The sequence below is a fragment of the Mesocricetus auratus genome, unplaced genomic scaffold, assembly GCF_017639785.1.
Source record: "Mesocricetus auratus isolate SY011 unplaced genomic scaffold, BCM_Maur_2.0 Super-Scaffold_100010, whole genome shotgun sequence".
Taxonomy (NCBI): domain Eukaryota; kingdom Metazoa; phylum Chordata; class Mammalia; order Rodentia; family Cricetidae; genus Mesocricetus; species Mesocricetus auratus.
Window position 1 is genome coordinate 86,373,905 of NW_024429194.1, and position 17,408 is coordinate 86,391,312.

The window sequence follows — 17,408 nt, forward strand, 5'->3', positions numbered from 1 at the left end:
GGTCTCAATTCTGACTCCTGGGCACGGGACTTAGTCACACACCCAGGAAAGTGACCATGACCAGGGGCCTCAAGAAAAGCAGGCCTACCTGTCCCCAAAAGGAGCCCTGTTCCCAAAAGGAGCCCAGAGAGAGAGGGAGGCAGCCAGGCCAGGCTGTTGGTTCAGGTTTATTTCATGGCGGGCGGGACACGGCTGACACACGTGTGCCCATCCCAGGGGTCACATGGAGGGGCAGCTCAGCCCCTTTCACACCTGCCCCTTCCCCATCACAAGTCCCTGGGCAGCCTCATGACTCTGCTGCCAAACACGTGGCGGCAAAGGGGAAGGGCAGCCACGGTGACACCAGTTCTGTGCCTTGCTTCCTGCTTGGCTTAGTCCTCGTGGTGTCCCCCACCAGTGTCCCACTGGGGGGCCAGGCTAGAGTTCCCTCCCCGCAAAGGTAACGACTGCGGCCCTAGACACTTAGGGCTCCAGGAACCCCATTCCTCCTGACCCTCACAACACCCCTGTGAGGTGGGTGGGAGGAGGGGCGCCATGGAGACAGAGGCTCAAGGAGGTGCTATGACTGGGCTGGGAGAGAGAGTGTCCGCCATGCAGCAAGGGGACCCAGGCGAGGGGACAGAGGGGCCCGGGAGATAGGGGTGGGCAGTGCCACACTTCGGCCATGGGCAGGTGACTCTGCCTGGACACACCAGGGCCCACCTCAGGCCTTCCAAGGTCCCAGAGGGCCCCAGGCCCGGGCCTGGAGGCAGGGCTGAGCCCCAGCCCGGCAGATGCAGGTAGCAGTGACAAGGGAGAGGGCAAGTCTTCCTCCTCGGGCCGGGGGCCCACCCCGTGGTACAAAAATAAAGGATTTCAGATCGGAACCCCAAGTCCCTGGAGGTGATCTGGGGGCTCACATCCGGGTGCCTCTGGCTTGTAATAGCTAGAAAATAAGAGAGGGGAGGGACAGAAGGAAGAGGAGAGGGGGTCAGAAAACCAGGGTGGGGGTGAGGGCAGGGTGATGCCGGGACAGGAGAGTTGGGGAGAGGGAGGGAGAGAGGGAGAGAGAAAGGCAAGTGAGTCCCAGGCTGGCTCTGGAGGAGGGGTGGGGCTGAGGCCCAAGGAAGGCGGAGTCAGGACCAAGGAGGGGAGAAACTGCCAGTCCTGCGCTGGTGGTGGCAGCCTGGTGGGGGTGGGGGGCTAGGAGGGGCAGATCACTGCTCTCCCAGGCAGAAAGGGGCCGCCGGAAGCAGCTGTCCACCCCATCTTAGAATCCAGCTGTGGCCCAAAGAGAGGCAGTGACTTGCCCAAGGTCACGTAGGGAGATCTGTCTGACTGGGGGCTACCGTCACCCCGGTCAGAGAACAGGCCTTTCCTTGCCACGCTCCGATCCTTGGCAGGCTCTGACCACCTCGTTAGCCAAGGGACGCCACATGTGGCTGGCACCCACTCCACAGGTCTAGGGGACACATGCAGTGCCGCACGAGCTTCTAGCCATGTGTGACGGGCAGAGGCAACGAGGCTAGCCCTTCCCTCCCTGGCCTGGCTCCGGTGTCTACTGACTACAGGCAGGCAGGTACAAGAGACTCCACCTCCGGGCTGTTTCAGTTCTCAGGGCCTCACCCCAAGGCCCAGATAAGCTGAGAGACTTTGGTGGGGGGGGGGGGTGAGAATCAGCCAAAAGCTCTGCTCAAGTCCAAGGACAAGAAATGAGCACCCTCCTTGCTTCCGCCCCTCCCTCCAGCTCTGCCAGGCTACAAACCAGGGGCGGCAGCTCTGGGGGCGGGCGCGGGGCCGAGGAGCTCTCACAGCAAGCTCAGGCTTGGGTCTGGGAGGGTGCGGACAGGGACCTGCAAGGAGGAAACGTGAGGAGGCAAGCGGGAAGAGTGGGGCCTGTGGCCAAGGCCGGCCTCAGAGGTGTCCTGCTGGGTTGGAGGACATAGAGCAGATGCGGCCACGCCCCTCCTCCCCAGGCCAGGAGGCAGAAGGGGCCGAAAGGGGCGCAGGAGGCGGCAGGCAGGATGCTTGGGGATGCAGGGCCAGGGGGCCCGGGGAGAGGGCACGGGACACTGGGACTAGGGCAGCCCCAGGGTGCAGACGGGAGCAGGCAGAGAGGAAACCTGGGCAGGGGCAGAGAGGGAAGAGGCAGGGTGCAGATGAGATCCAGGAGGAAGAGGAGGTGGATGAAGATGAAGCAGGACCTCCAGCAGGAAGCGGAGGAGGAGGAGGCGGTGGTGGGAGGGAGAAAAGGTTAGCGGGATCCTGAGATGACAGGGCTGCAAGAGAAAGTGAGAGAGGGATGGTTATGGGCGAGGCGCCAGGCGCTGAGCTAACCCCGGTGGCCCGCCCCCGCAGTCCCCGGCGGCAGCTGCTCCAGCAGGGAGAGGGCGGGAGGCCCGGGCTGTCATTAGCAATCGTCCTCTTGGGGGCGGGCTGCACCTTTCTCCTGGGCATCCGCCTCCACCTGCACCTGGGCCACCTCCACCTCCTCCACCTCCTGCCGCCGCCGCTCCTCCAGCTGCTCGTCCGTGCTCTGCAAACCCGCCGCCGACCAGGGAAGAGAGAGTGGAGACACTGACGAGGGGGCGGGGCTGCGGGCGGCTATCCGCAGGGACCCCCGACCTCAGGACAGAGGGGCAGGCGGGATGCAAAGGGGCCTCTGAGAAAGGGAGGGCAGCAGCCAAAGCGGCTGGGGTGTCTTCCCTAGCCCAGACAGGATGCGTAGACCAGCCAGGCTGCTGTTACAGAGCCCTGCTACGGGGAGGGCTGGAAGAGGAGCCAGTGGGCTCCTGGAAAGGCCTTACTTTGGGAGGATGGATCCAGAGCAGGAAGTCAAGGTTGTCCCAGGACAGTCACCAGCCAGATCTAGATGCCAGCAACAGTGTCTGGCAGCCTGGGCCAGGTTGGTGACCCAGGGACTCAGAGCAGCAGGGTACCCTGCACACTTGCCGGGAGGAGCCAACCACTGGCATGGGGGAGGCGGGTGGCAAGGGGATCGCAGCAGGGCTGGGAGGTGACACACAGGAAGCCAGAGCTGCTAAGACTCCTGCGCATGGGCACAGCTTCCACCATCCCAACCGGGATCATGTGTATTGTGTGGGCCCTACTGTGGGTCTAAGGGCACTGGACCCGGCTCAATTCTTCCCCACAGGCCGGCTGCCAGCTGAGCTCTTGGGAGCATGCTGCCTAGGCCAGAGCCCACAGCACTCCAGAAGCCACTCAGGGAAGCTAACCAAAAGGCCCGGGGGGACGTAGGACTGTGGGATTTCCCAATCCCGACCTAGGCTGACACTAGACAGTCACTAGTCCCTGGGAAATGAACCAGCAGGTTCGGGGATTCCAGCCTGGAATCTCCAAAGGGCTCGTAACCCACCTCCTCCTTCTCAGAGAACTCAGCAAAGATGTGAGGAGAGAGACTTGCCAAAGGTCATACAGAGCAGCAAGCCACACTCTGGTCCCTAGGTCAGCGTACTCTACCTTGTGCCTGTCCATGTGGCCTTGTGCATAAGAGACATCAAGTCTACCCTGCCTGAGCCCTTGGAATGGTGCTGCCTGACTGCTCCCCAGCCTGGGCCAGCGGGGTGAGCTGACTGCACGGTAGCGGCATGGGATGGATGCTGTTGGCTGTGACCATGACCATGAGCGTTATGTGGGTGCAGCAGGAGGGAGGATATGGCAGCAGAATGGGGGAGAGGTGCTGTCTTCACACAGGGCAGGGACTCACCTTGGTCTTACGGCTAGACTCTGAGCTTAGACCGTGTGGGGAGCTGTGGAGTTCCTTGGACACCACACACAGGAACTCAGCCTGGTCCTCGCTGCCGTAGTTGTAGGAGGAACCGATGTTCACCAGCTAGGGAAGGGTAGGAATTATCACCCTCTCTGTCAGCAGAGGGCAAGAGAGACAGCGGTCTACTGGAGCACACATGCCGGCAAGAGGCAGGCCAGGGACCAAGTCCAGGAGCCCTTCGTACCCTCCCTGGGGTCCAACAGATTTGCTCATACCATTTCTAGGTTTTCTGAGACAGGGCCTCAAACTTGCTATGCAGATGAGGGTGACCTTGACTTCCTGCCTCCGCCTCCTGAGGGTGGCTGTGGTTCTCCTAATAGTGGGTACGATACGGAGTCCTACCCAAAAACTAGAGCCTTGCCTGATGGCTCTTCTCAGCTTTACAAAGGCCTTGTGAAGGAGGAACCATGAGTTCACATCCTAGGATGCAGAGGCTGGGAGAGGGGCTGGCTTGCTCAAGAAGCAGGAGTGACAGAGGGCAGGGCTGGAAGAGAAGGTGCCCTCGCCTCCTAGCCAACTGGTTGGTCTTCCTCTCAATGGCTATTCTGGAGTCCCAGCTTTCTCCAGCTTCTCTGTGGGGAGGTGTGTAGGGAACTAATGTCTCTTGTTCTCAGGGCAGATTGGACCTTGGGTCCATTTTGGGGGTTCTATGCCCAACAGGCAGAGTGTGGCCTTGTGGCTGGTGACAGGGATCTCCTGTGGTGAACCACACATGGCCTGGAGGCATGGATGGTCACATCCTTACCACTGTGCACATCTGTCACAAGACCCTGGAGGTCAGGCCCAGGGTCTGGCACTCACCTCTGCGGTTCTGGTCTCCTAACCCTGAGCTGTCCCTGAGGACCAGAGACTGACAGCTGTGCAGACCCTCAGTGACTAGGATGCCCAGGGGCAACGGCTCCCTGCCTCCTTCTCAGTCTACCTGTGCCCAGCAGGCACTTTTCTAGTCTTGCTTAGTCCCGTTCAACAAGAGTCTGGGTTTGGGCTGGGGGAGGGACTGGAGGCTGAGACTGCAAAAGGGACAAACTTAGGGTGTCCCTTGTACCCGGCCTACCTGCTCGAAGCGCCAGCCGTCTGACATGGTGGAGACCATCTGTGTGAGTTCCTCCTCCTGGCACTGGAGCACGCGGTACACATGTTTGGGTGGCACCTGTGGGTAAGAGAGTCACACTTCTAAGGGTACCGGGCACCCATCTGCTTCTTCCCCCCTCGTATGACCCTAGATGGAGGCCAGAAAGTTAGACCAGCCAGGAGGGAGCCATGTTCTGAATACCTACTATGTGCCGGATGCTTCCCATGCAGGGCTCACTCACTCCTTCTGAGACCCTTGCACCTTATGGAATTCTATACTGAGGCTCTCAGAGAGGTTCAGTCACTTTCCCGGGGTCACCAGCTCAAAGGTACCAGAGCCATGCGTGGAATATGGGTGACACAGGCTAAGGTTTGGGGAGACCCTCTGGGTTGTCAGGCCCTCACATCTTTAGCCTCTGTGGCAGGGAGGCGAGGTCTCACCCTGTCCCCCAGAGGCCTGGGGGCTGAGTTTCTGGTATGCTAGCCCCAATAGCTCATATGTACCTACAAGGGGACTGCCTGGCTCCAGGAAGTAGACATTTACTCATCCTGCATGGCCTTGGGCAGGGGTGGGTGGGTGACGTACTGCTTCTGGCATCTTCTGTGAACAAGAGTAGCTAGACAACTTTGAGTATCTCTGCTTTCCACAAAGGAAAACAAAGAAGGGCATAATAAGCCTTGGTCAGTCGGGGACAGAACTCTAGCGGTCTGTATCCAGGTTGGGGCTGTGCTGAGCAGCCTGGGGGGCCTCCCCTTCTCCTCTTCCCACCACTGGTCCTGCTCCCTCTCTCCAACCTGGGTCACTGAGTAGTCTTTCTCCTCCATCCTGTCTTTGATGATTCGGATCAGGGGACCAATGTTGTAGAATTCAGCTTCCTCCAGGACCCCTAGAACACAGAGCACCTTGTCATCTCTACTGTCTCCATGCCCCATTCTCCTTGTCCCCAGACCCATTTCCTGCTCTGGTCAGATTCCTAGATAGCGACTGTAAGTTCAAGGGCCAAGAGAGAGGGAACGCGTCAGGTCTAGGGATTTTCTCAGTTGGTAGAGTGACTCCCTAGCATGCACAAAAGCCCGGGTTTGAGCGCCAGCTCTGGGTGGTGACAGGCACTTGTAATCCCAGCACTTGGGAGGCAGAGACAGGAGGGTGAGATGCACATAACAAGTTTGAGCCAGGCTAGGCTTTATGAGATCTGGTCCAATCCAAACAAAAGGGAACATTTTTTTTCCTTAGTTCCCACATAAGAGGCTGAGATGCCACTGTCAGCCAGTCCTGTCTCCTGTGCCTCGATGAGCATGTGACCCAAGACTACCTGGTGAACCTGGGGCTCGCTGGGACTGTGCCCTAGAATACTACAAGGAGGGCCTAGGCTACCCACTGTGTGCCCCCATTTATCAAACGCAGGCTAAGTACCAGGCCTGTGCTGGGAACATCACATCCTTTACGGCACTTGTCAGAACTAGAAGTGAGCACTTTCATTATGTCCACTGAACAACTGGGGAAACTGAGGCCAAGAGAGAAACATGGCCTGTAAGCCACAGAACCAAGGCAGGCTCCACCTTTAGAGCCCGTTGGGGTACCCCCAGCCACCACTCATAACTGCTGGTAAAGTCCTTGTGGGTCCATCAGAGGTCCTGGAACAGGAGGGAAGCAGGTGTCACTGTCTGTGTGTTACAGGCACACATATCAAGTAGATACACTTCCAGATCAAGTCAGCCAGCTCCTCCCACTTGCTGAAGTACAGAGAGCTTCCAAGAGTCTGGACTACAGGAAGTCCCTGAAAGGCAGAGGGCTGCTAGACTCTCTGGAGACAGGGACCATCCCAGGCTGAACCTTTGAAACCTCCCTGCCCTGTGGGGGAGGGGCTCTGACCAGTGGGAGTCAGAGTCATAAAAACAGGAACCCAAGGAAGTACAGCCTCTGAAAGAAAAGAATGACTGCCGGTGACTCCCTCTGTCTGTGTGGAGCACACAGGTGGACAGTTGGCAGCAGGGAAAAGGGCCAGGTCAGAAGCCCGTAGGCTAACACACTGACCCTGAGTCCCAGCCTGCAGAGTGGGTCGGGTCAGCTGCTATTGTCATAGTCCCCTGGCCTGTGGTACTTCCTTACAGCAGCTGGAACTGTGTCGGGGGTCATTCTGATCTCTACTGGTGCTCAACTAATCCATGCTGGCAGGGAGAGTCAGCAAAATCTCCCAGGCTCTGGCTGAGAGAAACGGTGACAGCCATCCAACCCAAAGCTGTGTACCCCAGGCTAGGCTGTTTCCTACTGTGGGAAACTTCCTTCTACATTCCCACTGCTTAGTGTGGTAGGTACAACCGTCACCAACTTCAAAGACCCAGAGAGGTTAACTAACATTTGCAGTGTCACACGGTAAGCTTCCTCCTGAAATCCATCCCTCAGATATCTCCCCAGCCCGCCTGAGGATGTGAGGGCACCAGAGCTCTGAAGAGCTATAAACAGGTGTTGGCTGTGATGCAGTTGGAGTATGAGCCTCCCAGAGGGACCTGCTCCTGAGCCCAGGCCCCACCCACGTGATCTCTTCCCCTCGGGCTGCTCCGCAGCTAGCTGTAGACCAGGCAGAGTGAGCTACCTACAGTGAGCTCTGACTGTGATGATCACCCTGTCCTTTGGGGCTCTTCAGATCACTGTACCCCACTGGGGTCAGCCAGAGAAGATCTCTGACTGGGGGCAAGGACCGTGTGAAACGCCACAGATTCACGGAACTCATCTGCAGTTTCAACACACACTCTCCGAATGTGGGTCATGATGCCCATTTTGTAGGCACCAGTGGAGACCCAGAGAAGAGTATACGTTCAAGCTGGCCTGGCCCGATCCAGAGCTACACCCAAGTGTGCAGAGGAGAGCTGGTTTGAGAATAACTATAGTCCCTGCCCCTGGTCATTCTCCACACTGCTTCCGGTCAGCTGGGCCTGCGTACGAGCCTCCACAGGCCAGGGAAGAGCAGCAGCCCTGCCAGGGACATCACCCCCACAGCCTGCTTTGGGAACTCCACGGACTGACTGATGGCAAGCCCCTGCTTGGGAGGCATGGAATGAGGCCATTCTTCTCCCACCCAGCCTGGAGCATCCCAGGCCACATCAGGCCTTCCTGAAGGCCAGGAGAAAGGTCATTCCCAAAGGCAGACGCCTCAGGCCTCTAGATCCTCTTCCGGGTTTCCACATCACTACCCCAGCAGCCCTGGGTGACAGCCCGGGTCTGTGAGCTTGGCAGAGGCGTGGAGAATGGGACCCCACTCCAGGACAGGCAGAAAACAATGGGGAAAAGTAGATGCCACCTTGGCTACAAGAACGATGTTAGGAACCCCGATGGCTCTGGCTGCTCCAGGGAGCCCAGACCAGCCCAATGAACCAACTCACCCTCCTCAGCCATGTCCTTGTCCAGCACCAGTTTGCCATGCCTGAGGAAGTTCAATATGGGTCCGAAGTAGGTGGGGTCTCGGTCAATGAGGTAGGCCCCGGTCTCATCCTATGGAGATGGGCACAGGAAGTGAGAGGTGTGTAAGTGTCCCCAAGTCCAGCCACACACATAAGCTCAACGGATCACAGGCTGGGAAGGGACTGCAGGGAAAGAAGAGGGGTAAGACGCAGCAGTAAGGCGCCGGGTTCCAACCCTGCCTCTGCCTTCTCCAGGCCGACCTTGAGCATGTCTTTTCTCCCTCATAATCAGAGGATTAAGTGCGAGCATGGGGGTGACCTTACTTCTGAGCAACCCCTAGCTCAACGCGGGACTCAATGAATTTCCCTCCTGGGAAAGTTTCCCTCTTGGAGGCTATTCCCCTGAGCCAACCCCACTATCCACCAGATGTTTGCAAGTTTCCAAAGGAGCTGCTCTCTGATTGGACACTTGCAGCCTGCAGGGAGGCAGGGCTGGCATCGGCACGACCCCATCAAGAAGCAGGGGACTCGCCCAAGGACATAGTGTCAGAGGGCCACAGAATGGGGATTTGACAAGCCAACTCCAGAGGCCTTGCACACGAGGAGGTCAAAGCCAGAGCAGGGAAATCCGTCCCACTCCCCACTCCCAGATCATTCGGGGAGTTGGCAGGAGAGCAGGGTGAGCCCACCCGTAGTATCTGCCAGGCCAGGGCTCTCCCTTACATTTAGCCCACCTCCAAGACACCCAGGCCTCCTCCACCCGGTTCCCTGCACCCCTCAGCTGCCCACACCCCAAGGGCGGGGAGAAGCAGCTGCAGTCAGTCCGGGCAGCACGGCAGGCCGGGCTTGTAGGTCCCTCAGCACCGCCCCACAGCAAGGGAGCGCCCCGGATCCAGGGCAGCCCTCCAAGGCTCCAAATGGCTGCGGCCTGTGCTGTCCCGTTGCCACGGCAATGGGCACAGCGATTCCCTCTCAGCTCCGCTTCCTCCCCGTCCTCCTGCCCGGGCTTCCCGCCTCAGGATCCTACGAATGCTACGCTACGCCGCCCAGGTCGGAGGCCGGAGGCCGAGGGACGCGCAGGCCGGACAGCCCCAGAGCGCGGAACCCGGACACCACCATCGGCGGGCTCACCCGGTCCGACTGCAGCTCTTCGCCTTGGCACAGGCGGCTGAGGAAGGACTTCTGCTCCCGGCACAGCGTCTGGCGGGTGGTCAGGAACACCGTGCCCCCCACATTCAGCCGCACCCACTTGCCCCAGCCGCCCCCGGCGCGGCCGCCCGCCCCCGCCAGTGGCGCTGCCTCCCCGGCCTCCATCCTCAACGCCAGCTGCGGTGTCTGCATCCTCCCCTCCGCTCCCTGCGGGCGGGTACCAGGCGCGGGGTATGCCGGGAACTGTAGTCTGGAGCCAGGGTTGGGATGCTCTGCGCCTGTCCTGGTGCGGCTGGGACAGCAGATCCCGCCCCACATTACCTTTCTTGGCGCCCTGACACCTGGTCTCTCCCTTTGACCAGACTGCTTGATTTGCAGAAGGCCAGAACCCTGGGAAAACAGTGATCCCCGATCGGCTATTCTCCCCATTTGTTCTTTGTGCGGGGGGGGCGGCTGATGCATGCCTGACCTGAGAAGAACTTTCTTCCTCCAGAGATCTCCTACATTTACCTATACCCACTTTCTAATAGATGCACGCACGTGTGTGAGTGCATGTGTGTGCATATGCCTGTGTGTGGGGTGGAACCCAGGGTCTCTGGGATGCTACACCACAGCAGCAATATTTCTGCTTGCCCCGTGTGTGGTGAGGATCACAGGGATGGCAACGAGTCACCTCTACCTCCTAAATTCTTTGAGGGGCTTGTGGGGCTGATCACAATGGTCACTGGTCTACAGGGACGGAGAGAAGAGAGAAGAGAGGGTGGATCAAGTGGGATCAAGAACAGAGATAGGTCTGCAGGGACAAGAGCCAGAGTGCTCTGGATGCCAGTCTTGGGCTAATCTGAAGGAAACAGAGTCTGCCTAAGGAGTGGATATCCAGAAGATGAAGTTCAGTTACTGGCTTCCCTGATGCCACCTGCTTCCATAAATACGATAGGACTGAAGCTTGCGGGTGAGGCACCTGGTAGCCTGCACACATCTGTTTGCAAGATGGGGGGAAGAGAAGTTGTGGAATACCCCCCAGATGCCTTGCCCAGTCCTTGAGGAGTATGGGCTGTGCAACAGGCCCACGGAGCACCAAGGCTCTCTGCAAAGGAGGAATGGCCTTGGGGTGATGTTTTGGGATAGTCACTCTGGCATTGGTGTTCCAGAGGATTATTGGGGGTGGGAAAATGGATGGGAAGGTGAAAATGGAGGGAAGCTGTTGTAGGGATGTGGTCTCTGCCCCCCCCCCACACAACTGCTCAGCAGGCTCCCAAGGACAGGGGTCCCTTTCAGGACAAAACAGCAGGTACCAAAAGTACCCAAACACTGGACATGACTCAGGAAATGGCCTAGTTTCACTTTCTGTTGCTGTGATACAGCATCCTGCCAAAAGCCAACTCAGGAGGAAAATGGTTTATTTGGCTCACAATTCCAGGTCACAGCCCTTTGTTGTAGGCTTGGCGTGGCTCGTCCCATCCTCAGTCAAGGGCAGAGAGAGAGTGAATGCAGGGGTGCTCAGCTCACTTGTCCTACTTTTACACAGTCCAGGACCCAGACCCAGGGAATGGTACCGTCCAGAGAGGGCTGGGTCTTCCCACATCAGAGAATGTAATCAGGACCATCTCCTACAGACATGCCTGTGGGCCAACCTGATCTAGGCACATCTTCATTAACCGTCCTCACAGATTCCAGACAGTGTCATGTTGATGACTAAAACTCACCACCCTCCCCGGGGAGGTGAGTGGAACAAGCCCCTTGTTAGGACAGGGATCAGGTCTTCCTCCTCCAGCCAGGGTCCTGTTATAAGTTCCTGACCATAGACACCAAAAGCATTCAGCCAAGTTCAACATCCACTGTGTTCTCAGGGTCACGCTCTGGGCATTCTTTCATGACAATAGTGATGGCATCAGCCACCAAGGCAGCAGGTACTGTTCACTGGGGCTTTTCCTGGTTCAGGTGGCACCCACACATGGGCTGTCATCATTCTGGGACTCTAGGACACAGTTCCTATACTCCTTCTCCGTGCCTATCTTACAGTAGGGAAATGAGGCTCAGAGGGCATGGGCTCTTCCCAGTCAGTGTTGGAAGAGGCTGCAGAGGGCAGAGCCAGCCTTGGAGTTTGGTCTCACTGACGCAGATGCCATCCCACCCTCCTGTCCCCATGGATCCCATGGCAACCCTGAAGGGCAGTCTTAAGGCCACACCGCAGGTGAAGATACCACAGTCCCCACAGCTGGTCCAAGCAGGCCAACTTGAGCCCAGCACAGGTCTCAACATTGTCCCCGTTTGCCTCCAATTCTGGAGGTGTCAGATGGAGGCAGGCCAGTACCTTGAGGTCCAATAAAGAGGGAGGCTGGTCTCCAATTTTCCCTCTTTCACAGTTCCTATCTCTTTGGACACACAGAACCCCCTCAAACAGACACCTAAAGTTCTCCCCTGGGTCAATGTTTCATTACTGTAACAAAATAACCTGAGTAAAATAACTTAAAAGAAGAAAGAGGTGCCACGTTTTGTTCATAGTTTCCAAGGTTTACTGACTTTTTAGGGCCATGGGGGGTGCAGTACCAGGGGTTAAAACTAGGGTCTGCTTACCTCATGACAGTGAAGAAGAAGAAGAAGAAGAAGAAGAAGAAGAAGAAGAAGAAGAAGAAGAAGAAGAAGAAGAAGAAGAAGAAGAGAGAGAGAGAGAGAGAGAATGCACTACAGAAACTAGGGATAAGATCTATTACTCCACTGGGAGTGGTGGTGCATGCCTTTAATCCCAGCACTCAGGAGGCAGAGACAGGTGGATCTCTGAGTTCAAGACCAGCCTGGTCTACAGAGTTTCAGGACAGTCCGGGATATACAGAGAAACCCTATCTCAAAAACCAATAACAAAACAAACGAGCAAAACAAAACAAAACAAAAAAGATCTACTATCCCAAGGCATGCCCCACAGTGACCCACTTCCTCCAACTAGGCCCTACCTTTGAAGAGTCCATTTAGCTTGGAACCCATCAGTGGGTTCATTCATTGATAATGCTAGTGGCTTCATATGCTAGCCACTCAAAATAGTGCCCCAGATGAAGACTAAGTCTTCACATATGAACTGGGTGAGGTCACCTTATATCCAAACCACAACCCATCTGAAGTGGACCCTCACCAATGAGGGTCGCAGCCAGGGCCAGGTAGCAAGATCCAAGGCCCCCAAACAGCCACCGGCTGCTACTACATTTCTTCCTGTGTCTGTCTGGCCCTTTTTGGTGGGAAAGCAAGATGTACTAGGAGGATCTTCACCTGACTGTGGAAAGGCCCTGAGTCCTCTCCAAATGACGCTCATGTATCACTGAGTTTGTTGAGCACCTACTGTGTGCCAAGATTGAAACCGGGAGTTGAAGATGTCAGGGGTGGCCCCTGTCTTCCAGGAGGGCTTGCTTGGCTCAGGGAAGGTAGGTTTGAGGGGGCTAGATAGAGTCCACAATCCAGGCAGCCTAGCTGTAATTCTGCATTGTCATTTCTTTGTGGTTTATTTGCTTCGGTTTTTCTCATGCTTACCTGAACCTTCCTCAGAAGATAATTGGGAGACACCGAATATTCTTTAGATACTTTCCAGGATGGTGACTAAGTCTCAAGAGAGTTAAACCTTAATTGCTAGCTGGTTCCACTGCCCCCTGCTGGCCCGTCTGATGCTTTTCCATAGATCCTGGTTTAGCTGGAAAGTGAGATAGGCAAGTGTAGGGATACAGGGTGCAGACTCCCAGGCAAGGATGCCAGCCAGCAGCCCAGCTTTGTGGGTCAACAGCATTCTCCACCTCTCTCAACCGCATTCTCCACCTATGAAACGAGAGCCACAGTACTTACTTTATGCAGTGGCTTGTGAGGAAGCAGTCAGCCAGCACCCAAGGCCTAGAGGTCCCGTGCTCACCCTGCCACCTACCCCGAGGCCAAAGAGTACCGACTTTTGCGAAGCCAGGCAGCTTTTCTGTCAAGGTTAGTGCTTGAGACAAAGGCTACCACCCACTCCCTGGGGAGGCTGGAAGAGAAGACAGGAAGAGAGGCCACCCCTAAATGCTCCGGGGCAGAGTGGTTGCCATTGCGTGCCAAGTCTCACCGCCTAAAGTGATCCTCAAGTCATTCCATGGTGGGACTCAGAATACGCCCTGGGTTCCTGCCTGAGCACATCGTCCGTGGGTTGTCCTGTTTTTAATCTTTCCGTTTAGCAGTGCTAGCATCTGAGTGGCTTGTGTCAGCTCTGCTGGCAGTTCTGTGACGAGGATGTCATTCATTCTGTTCTCCTCATCTCCAAGTTCAGAATGTCAGAACATCGAGATTAGCTCCAAGTCCTTGTTTGGTTCCTCACATCAATTCCGCCCCTGCCTGGGAGGCTGGCTCTGCGGCTTATCCCTGTGTGGGTGTACCTGGGAGTCAGCACCGTGTTAGGTCACCTGAGGAGAGAATGGGATGGGGTGGGCCAGAGACCGCACACCTGGCCGCAGGGACTATTCCTACTGAGCAACAGGCTTCAGAAATCTAGGGTCTGAATCTGCCCCGGGGTCCTCCACTCATGACATCTGGTTAGCTAGGTCTGTGACCTCACCAAACCTCACTTACACTATTTGCAATAACTAAGCCATGACGTTATTGCATTTTCCAGTGTCCTAATGGGTAGTAAATATTGGCTCCCATGACTGAACACCTACTGTGTGCTGAGCCTTGGCAGGGGCAACACACTGGTGTGTGTGTGTGTGTGTGTATGTGCGGTGGGGGGAGAGAACAGAGTGTTCCTAACAATGGCGTCACCATGTTATTACCTCAAATGTTCTAGAATTTTAGCAGATATTCACCAAGTCTGTCTCAGGGATGGGGATTTGGTTTCAGAGAAAACCCAGAGTCGGGGGGGGGGGGGGCACACCTGTAATCCTACTATTTGGGAGGGGAGGGCGGGAAGGCTGCAAAGACCCTGTCTCAAAGACAGATGTCTCACACATATAGATAGATAGATAGACAGACAGACAGATAGATAGATACATAGATCAGATGAGTTCTCCACCCTCCCCTTGAGTCCACAGGAAGGGCCTATAACTGTTTTCCACTCCATGCGGTACCTTCTCAACACTCTTATGTTGTAAAAGGGCAGTCTGAGGCCAGGCACAGAGGCACGTGCCTTTAATCCCAGCACTCGAGAGGCAGAGGCAGGAGGAGAGTTCAAGGCCGTCCTGGTCTACATGGCGAGTTCCAGGAGGAAGGGGTACCTGCTCACATTCGCAGACATACCTGGGCACCAGGGGGGCCACGTGGTCCTGGGCCTGGGAGCTGCTCCCTTCAGCCAGCAGGGGGCGCTCGTCAGACTCCCCCGTCCACCTGTTTCAGTGCTTGGTTCCGTTGTGCTCCAGGTGGTTGAGTTTTCAGAAACCTGGCTCCTAGAACAAGGCTATAACCCGCCGCTTGTTATCAGTCTCTTCTCAATGTCATAATGTTTATCCTCCCCGGACCCCAGCACTGGCCATCCCAGCCAGGCACATGAGTCACACACACACCCCCGCCCCCCGCCGCCCTTTCTTGCTTCCTAAACTGACTTTTGAATAAGCTGCTGTCAATGGCTTCTCCATCCTAAACTAAGCAAAGGCCTCTAACAGCAGGGCATTCCCCCATGACCACAGTCCAGCTGGAAGCTGCAGCTGGCTGCTATTCTGGGAGGATCCAGAGGGAAGTTCCGGCTCTTTCCTGCCCCCTCCCATACCTTTGACACCCTGTACAGACTCAGCTCCTGCTGTCCGCTAAGGATGCAAGCAGAAGGAAGGAAGCCAGAAGGCTTCCCTACCCGGGCCCTTCTTCTGGTGGACTTCCCTGTGACCAGAACACGCGACTCGAGCTGGCTAGTTTTGGTTTTGTTCTCTGGTGCTCGTGGTGGTCATACTTTGGAGTCCTCTCTGCTCGGAATGGTTCACCCGATGCCTAGTACAAAGCTCTCCAGGAAAGTCTGCATATCTTCCGATGTATCTGGCCTGCCAGCTTTCCCGAACCTCACCCAAACCCCCATCTTCGAACCTGCTGTACCCAGACACAGGGCTCTGCTGAAGTCTGCAGGAAGGCCCCTTGTCTCAGAGAGGAAAAGTTCTCAAGTGTACCCAGGTCACAGTGGCAGCCTGTAAAGTGTGTGTGTCCTCCAGATGCTCTGGGACTTTGTCTCTGCACCGACTTCCAAGGTAAATCCTTAACCACTTCCCTAGGAAGGACAGCTTTAGATGGTCTCTGAACTCGTTTTCAGAATATGAGTCTAGTTAGCAGCCCCAGTGGAAACAGAATCAGAAAATCTGTATAAGAGAAAACAAAACAAGTCCATCTTCAGGCTTAAAGAAATGTCACAAAAATTACACCCACCCAAAAATATTCCAAAATGTCAATACTTCATTACCTATAACCTATGTCTGCCCCCCCCACGCCCCGCCGCCTTTTCTTGCTTCCTAAACTGACTTTTGAATAAACTGCTGTCAATGGCTTCTCCCTCCTAAACTAAGCAAAGGCTTCTAACAGCAGGGCATTCCCCCATGACCACAGTGTAGGATCAGTATAAGATCCAGAGGAGGTAGGAGCGGGGCTAAGCCTGGCACACGCTACTGGAACCTGTCTACAGACTTCCAACCCAATGTCCTTTCTAACTGAAGATAATACATACGAAAGAAAAAAAAAAAAGATTTGCATCCAAGCTCCCTTGTACTTGGTTGGCCAGATCCCCTCCCCCGCTCCCACCCTCACCCCTGCTGTGTAGCCCAGGCTGCCCTGGAACTCAGGAGCCTCTTGCCATAGCCTTCAAGTTGCTGGAATTCCAGGCCTTGGGCACCACACCCAGTCTCCGCTCTTGGTCAGACTGCAGCAGTTTCTCTGCCTTCTGTTTCTGACCTGTGTGTCACACACCCTCCACTGTGGCTCTGCCTGGTCCTCTGTCACAGGTTTGCCGTGTGCTGTCGGCTGGAGCTTCAAAGACCAGTAGGTGCTGGGGTCTTCTGGGCCCCCATCTCAGAGAGTCGGTGGATGCCGGTTTCAGCTGTGCAATCGCTTCTCCTTTTGGAATGAGTCATCTGTCGAGGAGACGGGGGAGAGGAGGACATGTTGATTCCCCTCTCCTCCAGCTAATTGATCTCGTCATGAATTTCACTACTCACTGATTACTCTTGTGTGAAATGATCAACCGTGGTGACAGCCAATCTCTAATTTTGTAATTCCATCACTCTCTGTATTCACTGGTGTTTGTCTATTGGACAGCCTCCTTCTGTTCCTTAATTAGTATCAATGCAGACTATTAGAGTCTTTATTCCATGGCTTAAAACGTTAGTACTGCTATTATTTTTATACTCAACCTATCTAAGATTTGACTAATGGGAACCTCTTCCTGGCTTCTGTATCTTTTTTAAAAATAAATTTGGGGGCTGTAAATGTGTCCCGTTGGCAGAGTACTCACCCAGCATACACAAAGCCCTAGGTTCCATCTCAGCCACAGTATAAACCAGGCATGGTGTGTGACTGCAGTCCCAGCATGGTGTATGGTTGTAACCCCAGCATTTGGGAAGTAGAGGGAGGAGGTTGAGAAGTTCAAAGTCATACTCAGCTGTACTGGGAGTGTGAGGCCAGCCTGGGCTATGTGAAACCCTCTCTGATAAACAAGCAAACACATAAAGAAAAGAAAAGAAAGCTGTGCTGTGGTGGTATACAATTTTAATCCCAGAACTTGGAAGGCGGAGGTAGGCAGATTGCTCTAAGTTCAAGGTCTGTGTTGGGGAAGGCCTGTGTATATGTCAATAAAGCACTGTTGGCCAATAGGGAAGCAAGATAGGTGGGACTAGGAGTCCAGGAGGACTCTGGGTAGGAGAAACACAGGGAGTCACGATGTAGCCTGCCAGAGAAATAAGATGTCCGGACCCCTTTCTCCGGTAAGAGATGGGTTAAATACTTAAGCCAGATCTAGCCAGTAAGAAACAAGCAAGGCCAACAGCTTCATAATTAATACAGCATCTTGTGTGTTATTTGGGGACTACAATGCGGCAGAACCCAGGCGAAT

The 17,408-nt window shown here is 55.6% G+C and overlaps 1 protein-coding gene across 8 annotated transcripts; it reads right to left on the bottom strand.

Moving 5' to 3' along the window:
• Positions 1-154: 154 nt before the first annotated feature.
• Kctd17 (potassium channel tetramerization domain containing 17) lies at positions 155-9,595 on the bottom strand. Of its 8 annotated transcripts, none has more exons than XM_005066955.3 (9): positions 9,371-9,595; positions 8,222-8,330; positions 5,636-5,727; positions 4,824-4,919; positions 3,707-3,832; positions 2,422-2,515; positions 2,184-2,258; positions 1,745-1,832; positions 155-925 (listed from the first exon to the last, which is right to left on the bottom strand). In XM_005066955.3, the coding sequence occupies exons 1-9, from the start codon at positions 9,578-9,580 to the stop codon at positions 856-858; spliced, it is 960 nt and encodes a 319-aa protein (XP_005067012.1). In that variant the 5' UTR covers positions 9,581-9,595; the 3' UTR covers positions 155-855. The 8 variants fall into 8 exon arrangements, 7 of the variants coding, with proteins under 7 accessions (XP_005067012.1, XP_040610135.1, XP_040610138.1 ...); XM_040754201.1 differs by having other exon boundaries at positions 2,103-2,258; XM_040754204.1 differs by lacking the exon at positions 2,422-2,515.
• Between the last annotated feature and the right edge of the window lie 7,813 nt (positions 9,596-17,408).